Source organism: Colias croceus, chromosome 2, assembly GCF_905220415.1.
Source record: "Colias croceus chromosome 2, ilColCroc2.1".
NCBI lineage: Eukaryota > Metazoa > Arthropoda > Insecta > Lepidoptera > Pieridae > Colias > Colias croceus.
Window position 1 is genome coordinate 7669712 of NC_059538.1, and position 12595 is coordinate 7682306.

The 12595-nt window shown below is 31.8% G+C and overlaps 2 protein-coding genes across 4 annotated transcripts in view; one reads left to right on the forward strand and one right to left on the reverse strand.

The window, feature by feature from the left end:
* Positions 1-12595, reverse strand: part of LOC123702481 (diuretic hormone 45) — a 39717-nt gene that overhangs the window by 12101 nt on the left and 15021 nt on the right. For all 3 annotated transcript variants that reach the window (XM_045650256.1, XM_045650263.1, XM_045650270.1), the window contains exon 2: positions 945-988. In XM_045650256.1, the coding sequence (XP_045506212.1) occupies positions 945-947 (3 nt within the window). In that variant the 5' untranslated portion in view covers positions 948-988. The remainder of the gene's footprint in view (positions 1-944; positions 989-12595) is intronic.
* On the forward strand, positions 6535-7816 carry LOC123702475. The gene is made up of 2 exons (XM_045650241.1): positions 6535-6685; positions 7060-7816. Exon 2 carries the CDS (start codon positions 7094-7096, stop codon positions 7784-7786), a length of 693 nt encoding a protein of 230 aa, XP_045506197.1. The 5' UTR covers positions 6535-6685; positions 7060-7093; the 3' UTR covers positions 7787-7816.

The window sequence follows — 12595 nt, forward strand, 5'->3', positions numbered from 1 at the left end:
AGTATTCCTTGAAGTACGAGGATAGTTCTTATGGAGAGAAATCGAAAACATGTGACCCGGGAGAAGTGGGGGCGGACCTCTAGTATATTATAAAATGCACTGTGACTAAAGCAACATGAATTTTAAGTACCTATTATGTATAGAAATGACTCTCTAAAATAATTACTAAACTAATGGGAAAATAAGTGTATAAAAACATCGTGGAAAAAACTAATTTGGCGGGATAAAAATGTTTTATCAGAGAAACATTTTCTATTATACTCAAACCTTATTACTGTATTCTTAGCTCATCAATTATTACTGCGAGACAAAGCTATCTATATCCTATTGTCCACGTAATTATTTCATGAATAATTTATTCAGGGTATTAATCAATCATCGATGTTGTATCTTGCATTCATTGTAAGGAACTTCATTAACACCAAAATATGTTAATATATGTGAAGGTTTAGATAATATAAGAATGAGAAAATAACAAAAAGGATTTCTTATAATCTTGTTTGAAAATAGATTAGTTTTAAAATTAACTTAGATGAGGTTTCATTGCAGTCGTAGTGATAATTAAAAAATTATATTATTGAATGCAATGCTTTTTCAATTCTCTGCTCGATATTTTATTATGTACATATCCGGGTGTGCATAAGTTCTAGTGAATTAAGATCATGTTATACTTTAGTCATTGCTATAATTGAAAGCAAAAGGCTACAATTTATATTTTATCCAAAACACTAGACGGCAATTTACATTTTATCCAAAACACTGGACAAACACACGGCAGCTCAAGATTTAATGAAAGTAAAAAATAAAAAAAAGGTACAGGTTAATACGCTCTCATGGCACGTAAATATAATTGATTAAATGCATCTCTATTAAACACTACGGGGAATACGATGTTGCATAATTATACATGTACGATATTCAGAAATAACCATTATTTCACTTACCATAGTTATAGATATATTTTCTTTTAACGTCCCGCCAAAAATACCTGAAACAAAAAAGATTTCAACTGTTACAGTGATGTATAAAGGCGTTAACCGCATTTATCAAACTGCTGCATACATGACAGTTATAATTTGGATGTAATGTAACTCTGCGTATCGAAGTGATTGGCATGAGCGTGACCCAAATTCAGGTTTCCAGGTACCATCGTATCTAGAACACAGAGATGCTTTGTCCAGTCTGTTTTATTTCTTTCCTATTGGTTTAGTACGAGCTTCCGTTTTTATTTGCAAGACACATTGATTTCCAGTTGGCGGTTGCTTTATCAGACATTATGACGTTGAATATGGAAAGGGTTACAATTTTATATCCTAAATGATATGTAAGTAGTCGCTCAAAGAGTTGACGAAAGGCCTTTTAACATAATTTCAGGCTGTCGCTATGACGTCATAGAATGTCTCCATTTTTACAAGAAGGTTCTCATTTCATATGTTTTTAAATGTAAAATTATACTGATTGTAATTATGTTTTTGTTGAGACACAGAAAATGTTTACAGGTGTATACATAATATTATTCTGCGTTTGAAAACAAATCTTCATTCATTATTGTGGGTTGTAGTTATTTATAATTATACAAGACTAGTTGCTCTACCCGTCTCCGCCAGACGAGACTTTTTTTTATCTATACATAATAAATTAATTACACATGTGCGTTCATTCATCTTACGATCTATTTTATTTCGGACAATACGTTTCGAGCACATTCTAGTACAACTAAGTGTGTGATCGATTCTGCCACCGACACTCATGACCTATCACGCCGAAAGCACTTCAATAGTTAATTACCTGACGAATATCGGACTTATGTCGTTGACTGCCAAATTTGAACCTTTTTGGCATATCTAAAGTTTCTTTAAACTTCAATTTATTGGCACACGTGTGCTCAATAATTCATTCTGTTCACACTAGGCTACGACTTACTTCCTCTTAAGAGTTTCATATACAGCCGGTACATTTAGATTTATTGGATAAATTTCACAAAAAACAACAGCTCGATAGTTTAATATCCTTTTCATTTCCCATTCAACGAATAACTAGACTGTTTTGCGCTTTTTAATCAAATCTTAAATGTTGTCGATATTCCCAAAGCAAAAGTAAAATGAAGTTTGGATTAACTCAATATAAAAATTGTTTGGAAAAAAATTACCTAATGTAAATATTCTTAAAGAGTGACATAAAAATGTATAGCCCATAAACCCACGGAGTTTTCTCTACACTTAACTAAGTTGGATTGTATGTAAATTGTATTTCTTAAAAGTTCCACGAAGTGCGATCTAACTTCATTTTTCTATAGGTACCGAACTTATAACAAGGTTAATCGATTTTTCTTTGGTAAATACATGTTTTTTATTCTATAATATAGTTAAACAACATTCAACAATATCTCTTATTTGAAGGGCAGCTTGCGCATTGGCCGCTCCGAAAATGCTCATCATGTAATCAAAATCAAATCGTAGTACAGTGATAAGCGATTATCCAAACAATATCGGTAATATCCAATAATGCCATTATGAAGTGGGTAATAACGTTATAATTATTGGATATCCTACGTGCTTGGATTTCGTGTTAACAATATCGTGGGAAGGAAATGGGACGTGCTCCATTTTGGCAAATCAGTCAATCATTAGCAACAACACATTTACATACTTGATTTACAATTTATTTATTTATAGATATCAAAAATTAACATCAATACTATAATAATATTATAAAGCTGAAGAGTTTGTTTGTTTGTTTGAACGCGCTAATTTGTGTTCCGATTTGAAAAATTCTTTTGGTGTTAGATACCTAGCTCATTTATCGAGAAAGGCTATACTTAGGCTATAATTCAATTCCAATTCCAGAGAATTTACAATTTAAATACGAAATAAAATCGTAATATTTTTAATCACCCGAGATATGCAGAAATAGCCATTTACATTTGTAATTTCATTAATAATCAGTTTCTAAAATTAATTTTCTTAAGCAAAGCTCAAAACTTCAATATTTACTTGAATTTAGGAATTTATAGAAGTATTTTAATTCAGACTGGTATCCTTGGTATCGGCATACCTTCCTATTTGTATTATATTTAGCAATTATGATGTTATTAATTTATTGTATAAATTAAAAGGATGGGTCAAAAACTGTTGCATATAATTTCCATCAAGATGTGTATCCAATTTTATAAAAAGTGGTATTAGTGTAACCAGAAAAGAAAATTACAAAAAGGTAATTAATAATTTTCTAATAAGATATATTTGACATGTTTTTATTTTTTCGTGAGGGTGGAACATATGATTTATCTATTTATTCTTATACAAACTTATGTAAGTATCTATCTAATGTCCATTAGTACTTTTAGAATGAAATACAATAAAAACTAGATCACGCGGCTCTACGTTTGTTAACGTCCATGAACACCTTTGTATGTAACTCTTAAATTTCGCAAAGTGGCACATGCAGGAAAGTCATTTTCGTATTCAAACACTTTTGAGTGTGTTTTAGAAGCTTTAACATGAGCACTGTAGTCTGTAGAGCGCGAAGCTTTGTCTTGCAGTTCAACAGATAAACATAAACAGGTAGAGATGTGAAATAAAGTGAAAGGAATCATTTAAATTTGTTTACATTATTTTTTCATGTACAATTGTTTCATTTTCGAGATATAGACAAATTGACTTTGCACTAAATTTTATTTTTATAAAATCATAATTAAATTACTATGCTACTAGGATAGAATCGATTCTGCGCCATTTAGTTTAATCTGTTTTAATTTGTTAAATAAGGTGTTAATTAATTATCTAAGTGTAATAATATTGATGGTATTTAAATTTTTATACAAGAAAGTCAGGGAAAATCTTAGGGAAAATAAAACAGTAGTGAAATGCTAAAAGTATAAGTACCTACCTATATAAAGTGTATTTCGAAATGACATTTGACACAATTAACTTACCTACATAGGTCATTGACTTTCTATTCAGTTTAGTCGCATTGTATCTATTAATTATGTATATTATGTAGGTAATTCAATAGATGTTAAAACTCTACATATATCGCTCTTTTACTCATATTTTGTTGTATCAAGGAATACAAATAATCATTATGAATCATGATTACAGAGACCTAAACAAAACATAAGAATAGTTCCTTTACTCATTAGGTCTCTAAGCATCAACTGTCCCAGCACCCATTTCCCTTTAAACTGGCTGAATCAAAAGCCAGACTAGTTAGTATACGATAACGATGACGCGCAGGGATATAACCCCTTTCACTCTCTTAACTGTATCAAAAGTGTTTGGCAACTTCAAAGCGATTCAATTTGGGCCTGTATCGAATTAATTTGACATTTTGGGTTTGTTGAACTAGAATAGGTGATAAGATCGTCATGTATTTGTTGAAAGATATTGCGAACCAGATCTAACGTGAAGTTCCCACTGAGAATAGTTTTCAAATGTCAGACTCCATCGAACAATAAATTATAGAAATAGCATCAATTCAAAGGCTACATATTTGAATGGTCAGTTTAATCTATATAGCCACCGTACATCATGGTATGGAAAACGTATGCTCATTTTTGTAATTTTCATAGGAAAGGTCAATAAGAGATTTATGTTGAGTCCATATCCACCTCATTGGAATGAAACGGAAAGAACTACGGATGAAAAACGCCATATAAAGCCTAGAGTTCGTATTTTATTTTGCAATATATCTTGCTCGGGCGCGGTTGATCCGCAAGCTTAGCATTCGCTTTGGGTCGCATCCCACGATGATTATTACCTAGTAGTAATCCACATGGAGAATTACAAGGCTTTGTATCAAAAGGTCCCCTATTTGAAATAAAAATGCCAAAATTTTTGTGCACTTTTGTTTATTCGCCAACGCTTTGTAGTGTCTAACGTGCGGGCTCCCGGTGCGACGGCTTACATTAGGTTTTACTCTCTGAAAATATATCAATGTAATTTCTCAATTTCGCACTATAATGGCGAAAACTAATCCCAGAATGAGTTTATTCATAGATTTTCTTAAATGAATACAGTGCACAAAATTGACCTCTTTATATAGAAAAAATATTTCTATATAAACCAAACGTCCATCTAATAAAATAAGATAATCGATAACTGATTATTATAGCATGGATTACATCAACAGCGAAAGGGATAATAATTCGTCCAAATCATCAAGTAACGTCATAAGATCAGAAGGGTCATGCACGAATATTAATTACAAAAGCATCAAAGACATACTCCACGAGATTACCTACTCGAAAATGTCGCTGCCTTCAAATTCAATTAAACTGAAAATTACCGTATCAAGATACTCTTAGCTTATGAAAATATTTCAAAGTTACGTTCAAGAGCCGTTTCTAGAACAATATTATTATAGACAATTAAATGATCATATTTTGCACGTATAATAAAATATGCAGTAACATTTTTTTTACGCTACCTACTCGCTAGACATAGATAACCATTTTTCTATTATTAACACTGCATGATATTATAAAAATATTTTCTTATGATTCATTTCGTTATACCTACCACTTAGACTGATTCTGCAGATGACAGACAAGACAGGACAAAACAAAGGACGCTACCCAGAACTTCTTTTATACGTTAGAAGATAAATATATCTAAGAAAAGGATTTTTATATTAATATTACCTACGTTATAATTGACGTCATTGCGCTAAATAAGACAGGGGTGAATAGGTTTTATACACTATTTTTCTAGAACAATATTTCTCAAAAACAGTGATATTCAGAATAGAACCATCTAATATTTTTTGGATCTAATCTAATTGTATGGATGTATGGATGTATGGATGTTTGTTACTCTTTCACGTAAAAACTACTGAACCGATTACAATGAAATTTAGCACACATATAGAGGGTAACTTGGATTAACACATAGGATAGTTTTTATCCCGGAAATCTATGCGGGTTTTCCTTTGCAAACGCGGGCGAAGCCGCGGGCGGAAATCTAGTTGCTTATATTTTTGGAAATTTCAAAGGAGATATAGTAATAACATATGCTTTGATTTACGAAGTAAAATCTAATTATGTGTATAAAAAGTGAACTATTTTAATACAATAATACACTTTATGTACCATAAAAAGACAAGATGGCATTAAGAGATGACGTTATTAATACTCAATTAATCACCTCGGAAATAATTTATTCAATAACTCCCTAACGACTTCAACCGTCAAGCTCCTAAATACTTTGAACGGATCTATAAGCTTTTGTTACCTTGCCTTTATAATTTTATCGGAACACTGGAACTATAACTTATCAAATTTAATTCAATAAGGGTTAAATCTTTTAATCGTCCACAATATTATCAGCGTCAAAATTTAAAATCGATTATTTTTTTCTCTCGAATCGTATTATCAACTGCGTTTTAATAAATGTAAGAACTGTTTGTGATATCAAAAATTCTTAAATTCTATATACTTAAGGTAAAGCACCCAATGCTCGACAACGCACCATTGTTCGACACTAAAAAACTAAACGCAAAAAAATAACAATATTAAACGTTTTTCGAACGCACCAAAGCATTGAGCCATAGACAACTGTCACTAACTTGTCATTGTGGATGACATTTCCTACATTTGGCCATTTTGTACAAAATGGTGAAGGTGTAAATATCGACCGGCGGACAACTCTTTCGGAAATCCAGTTTTACTAGCGGAATCCTTAAGGAGGTGAGTAGCAAATATTGCACATAACTTATGTTTGGTTTAATTTACCGAGATTGATAATTATTTATTTGATTGGAGATGAAATTCAATGCCTTTTAGTAGGTTTTTAGTAATGAGAGGTTAAGTTGAGATGCCAAAACACGCTTGTCGATCATTGGATATTTTTTCATCGCATTTTCTAATTATCGACAAATGTCGAAATATAAATTTTTCATAATTTATGCAGCTTGATTTGTAATTTAGCTAAGTGTTTCAAGCACTTTATAAAAAAACATCTTCCATCTAGATTGTCAAACTGTTTCCAATGATCGACAGCCGTGTCGATGATTGGGTTATACCATACAATCCAATAATCGACATAAGTTTTTTTTTGACAGAAATGGCGCCTAAAAAAATTACACGCCTGCACAAATGGCTCAGGCTATAGAAGCGGTCAAAAAAGGCGAAAAAATTACAACTGCAGCAAACAAGTATGGTGTGCCCAGGATTACCCTATATGACAAAATTTCGGGTAAAACTCCAGTCGAGTATTCTATGGGTCCTAGTACCTATTTGTCTACAGAAGCAGAAAACCTTTTAGAAAAATGGGTGATTGACATGGCGGGAAAACACATTCCCATTACAAGAGACGAATTGCTTGACAGTGTGCAACGCATTATTATGGACCAGAAGATAAAAACGCCTTTTACTGACGATAGGCCAGGCAAGAAATGGTATAATCTTTTTCTAAAAAGACATCCTGCTTTGTCTGAGCGAACAGCACAAAATTTAACAACGGCGCGAGATGCAGTAACGGAAGAAAATATAAAAAAATGGTTTAAAGAAGTTGAATCATATATACAAGAAAACGATCTAAAAGAAGCTTCGGAAGACCCTCCAAGAATTTTTAATACGGACGAGAGCGCCTTCTATTTGTCCCCTAAAGCCGGGAAAGTTCTTGCAAGAAAAGGTGACAAACATGTCTACCGATCATCTGGAGACGATAAGGACAATTTGACAGTGTTGATTACGGGGAATGCAGCTGGACAATTGGCACCCACCATGGTAGTGTATGTGTCGTGGCCATATCGTAGATTTGCTCATTTCATGAAATGGCCAATTTAGTTTGGCCAGATCGTTAAATCGTCAACGTTTCACGATTTGGTCATCCACATTTGGCCAGATCGTCGATCTGGCCAAACGTGGATGGCCATTTCACGAAATGCGACCATTTTTGTTTCTTTTTTAAAAAGCGATTCGCTTCTGGCACTCGCCGGCCGCTGCCGCGGCACGCTCGCTTTACTCGCTCGGCTCGTGCGTTGTTTATTAAAGTCTAACCTAACCTATATTTTATACGATCTGGCCAAATGCCGATGACCAAATCGTGAAACGTTGACGATTTAACGATCTGATCAAACTATGTTGGCCATTTCATGAAATGAGCAAATCTACGATATAGCCACGACATATGCCTATGAGAGAGTTCCATCTGCAATTTCATCTCCGTTTCCAAAAGAATGGTCAATTGGACGCACAGCAAGTGATAGAGAGAGATAGAGAGAATAAGTAATGATTGTAGTGCCATTGTTTTTTATTTTATGATAATTTAAAACAGTAATAAAAGACTGATTGAGACTTAAAAAGACTCAGGCCTATAAGTTGATTAATGATAAAATACAGTTTTTATTCTTATAATTATTTTTTTATTTAACTTTTTACCTGCATGAACTGTTGATCATTGGATGACGATTAATAGAACTGTTGATTACTAGATGTCGGTCATTGGAACATGTTGATTACCGGGTGTCGATAAATGGATTTCTGCAGTCGAAGACTGGACCGAAAATAACATTTTTTTATTTTGAAATATCTCTATATTTTTAAATACTTTACTTGTTTTTAATACAAAATATTATGCAAAGATACCCAAATTGTCTGCCAAAGCAACAAAGAATCATAAAATACCAACAAGAAACTAAATATTAATAAAAACGCTGTAAGAACCCCTTAAAGTGTCGATGATTGGGTGCTTTACCTTAGGTACTTCTATATATTTAGAAAAAAAACTAAATTATCGAATTATTGCATTACTGACTCTTCTCATGTCATTGAAGAAAAATAAGTTCTCTAGTACCATACTACTAGATTATTAAACGTGGACAATTTTTCTCGGTAAAGATCTGATGTACGTGCGCACGTTTACGTACGTATGAAAATATGCAAGAAAAATATACTTAAAAAGTCGTACTTTGATGTAATAGCAAATGAATTATGAATTCGGCCTATAAATAAGCGACGAGAAGACGAAAACAGTCGTAAAATTATAATTTCTCCAATATATCCATTTTGATAGCAAAAACACGTTACGTCACATCTCGGAGTTCCCGATAAATGAAATAATTAATTATGTGCTTAAAAATTGACTATGCATTTATTAAGTAGGTATTAAATTTTAAAGATACAACGTGACACTTTATGCTATGAATGTAGGTATTTACCTAACAAAAGAATTATAGTGAAAACTGAAAACTGACGATTCCGCTCATCGATTGAAATTAATCCTACTAAATTTCGTGTCATTACGAAGTTCTCAATATCTGCGAGGATAAGTAAGCGGCTCATTGCTCTATAAATCATGAGCAGACTGGGATTGATTAAATTCTGATGACTTTGCAATGGAAAAGATTAATGTTTTGTGGCTTTATCGAGCAGTTATCCGATAGCGATCGATTAGCGGCAACTACATTAATTTACACAACCTTAATGCTACTTCATAAACTCGACTTAAAGTTCGACTTAACAAACCACAACAACAAGGTTCTTAATATTATACTTATCAAACAAAATAAATACGTGCATGCACACTTTAGACGATGTTCGATTCTAATTTCGATTTTTAAAAGACTATACAAAATTATGTATCACGGTATACCATCGGCAATAGCATTATAATTTATAACTTATATTTAATAATTTTTATGCAAAGCAAAATAGGGAGGTTCGCACTTCGCAAGTCTGAATTACCTTGATCACTCTTGCTCAGTGTGATTAATTAAAATATGATATAAGGCGGTAATTTCAGCAAGAAATATTTGATCACTAGATAATTAAATTACGGTTTGCTTGTCTGCGTGTAAATAAAGCTATAAAATATGATTAGTTAAGAAACCGCAATTTCGTTAAGATATAAGTATCCACCTACAATACATAAAATAAAAAATAAGATACTTTGTTAAAAATTGATTATTGAATATGAAAAAATTATTATAATCCTAATATTCATTTTTGTCGGATTTTTTAGGTTTTCTTCGCTTGGGAAACTTTGTGCTTTTGTTCGGTTCAGGAAAATTAAAAAACATTAGAAAGTAATCACCTCCCACGGAAAATTTACTTATCTTAATTGTTGTCAGAAATCGTAAAGGCGTAGAGTTAAGTTAAGTCTAGACAAAATTAAAACTTTAAGAAAAGATAAGACTAAATAAAATTGTCCAAATGTTAAATTTTTACTCTATTCCAATTAAACGTGAACAGACTCTTTAAGAAAATACATATTTTTAAAAGATTAATTTGTATACATTTATTTTTACGTTTAAGAAATATAAATTCACATTATTAATCAAGCAACAGTCGTAACTATGAAGTAAAAATAAACGCTCCAATCATTTTAGAAAAGATAATATGCTCGTATCATGAACGGAGCACCTATTCTGACCGTTATCATCATGTTTACACCTACTTCTGTCAATGGCTAACACATTTATATGCTAATTTTATTGTTACTCATATGAAAAGAGGGCCAAAAGTGCAGATTATAGAGACTAGTGATAGAAACATACGAACCGTGTGTGCGTTATGGTTCTGAAATTCTCATTTGCATAATTTACTTTACTTTGTGCCTACGGAATCAAGCTTTTATACGTACATTAAGAATTGACAACACCGTTTAAAATAATAGACAAAAAATACTCCATCATCTATGTATCTGATCAAATCAAACACTAGCTAGCTGTTGTAATCAAACAGTTGTAAGAGAAGAAAATTTTGGAATCTGATTTATGAAGCTTAACGCTTTGTATACATTTGCATTCGCTTTATTTGTAACTCATGTTATCAGGTTGAAATTTTCACATCATTGAACAAGCTTTTACAACGCGAACCAATGGACACATTGGATTTGACCAAAAATGCATCCATACCCTGCTGTAAGTATACATAAATCTTTAAATATTAATATTTTTCAAACGTAAGTAAAATGTTTGATTTTTGCAATTTCGTTCTAAGTTAAAATTTTCTTTACCCTTTTACTTGGCAAAATCGCGACATTTCGTTACTTTATTCATTTTTAAACAATGTTGCCGTAAAAGTTAGAATTTTATTGAATTTTTACCTGAGCTCGAGAATTTCAAGTTTAATTGGCATATTAACGGCACTAGTTAACTCTCGTTTAATGAAAGCTGATGTAAAATCAAAAAGATAAAAACTTGTATGAGATTGTTTGAAACTGAAACAAAAGTCTTGGAATTGCTGCACGGAAACAGGAATTGAACTCGAGTTTTCACTCGACTTGTGGTAAAAGCGGGAAGCACTTATGTTCATTCGATTTCATCTCATCCAAGTTTCAGGTCTCCTACGTTAAATTTCATACCAATACATCAGGCACCAATCTAGTGAATAATATGTAATTACGTTAACGGTCGTCGTCTCTTTCCCTATTTTAACTTAGAACTTCTACTAAAATGCCAAACTGTTTTTTTATACAATTTAGTAATCATTTTATACTATGCCTGGTTGCAACGTAATCCTATTAAACTTATACTTTGAGTTGTATTATAACTTACATTTTTAGGTATACCTATTTAGGTAAACAGCTTATCTAGAACCCATTGCAATTGTGAATAATGATATCATGTGAATATATTCATAATTTATTCAATTACACAATGTTTGTATACCATTTGTATACCTACTATGTTATTCTCTAGAGGAAACTAATATTGAAACTAAATTATGTTTTTCAATCATTAATAATATAACCTATTTATTACATTAAATAGAGCATTAATACCTATTTACCTACATGTGATACAATAACGTTAGAAATAAGTACTGAATATAAAATGACGATAAGAATAATGCCTACGCTTTACACGTGAAAACCTTTTTAATTTCTAGAAAGGTAGGTATTTACTATTTACTTAATTTCTTATTCTTCATTATCTACTCACTGAAGAAATTTATTTAAGAAGATGAAAACAGACAAAAAGCTTAATTAATTACACAATTAAACAAACAACCCGTCTTCAAAAATAAATTCAATTAAAATTTTAATGAACAATTACTTGAAAAAATTACAGGTATCAAATACAAGATTGTGTTAGCCTAAAAATAAACGATACCTGTTGTTTATTTCATTGCGGCTCTCAATCGTTTTAAGATGAAACCTTATTGTCTGGAAAACAACTTAAATGATCTCCGTCTTTCACTACGAGCCATTTATCAGACGATTGCTAACGTCTCATCGTTCAGAGTTCCTACAAATGATGGCACTTAATAGCTGTAAAGCATTTATATTGTGTACTAAACAATGTTGAATTGACATTAATGATTTAAGAAAATCTACCCCGGAGAGGCAAATATACTTTATTAATTTGCTTTTGTAAGATTTGTTAAGAAGAAAAACTTCTTTATGAACTGTTGTTACCTAAGTTGAAGAAGGTACCGTAAGTGTAGACCGTAGACATAGAGTCAAACTAAAATATTATTATTGCATCTACTATTTGTACATATTAAAAAAAATGTAAGCCAGGAAAATATGTTCTTATTGCATCAATGCATCATCTACATTATAGTCCAAATGCTAGTATTTCACAACATATAAATGGACACCGTATCCTTTGCTAAACTAGCAGAAAGCCAGCTATAACAAGCGTTATT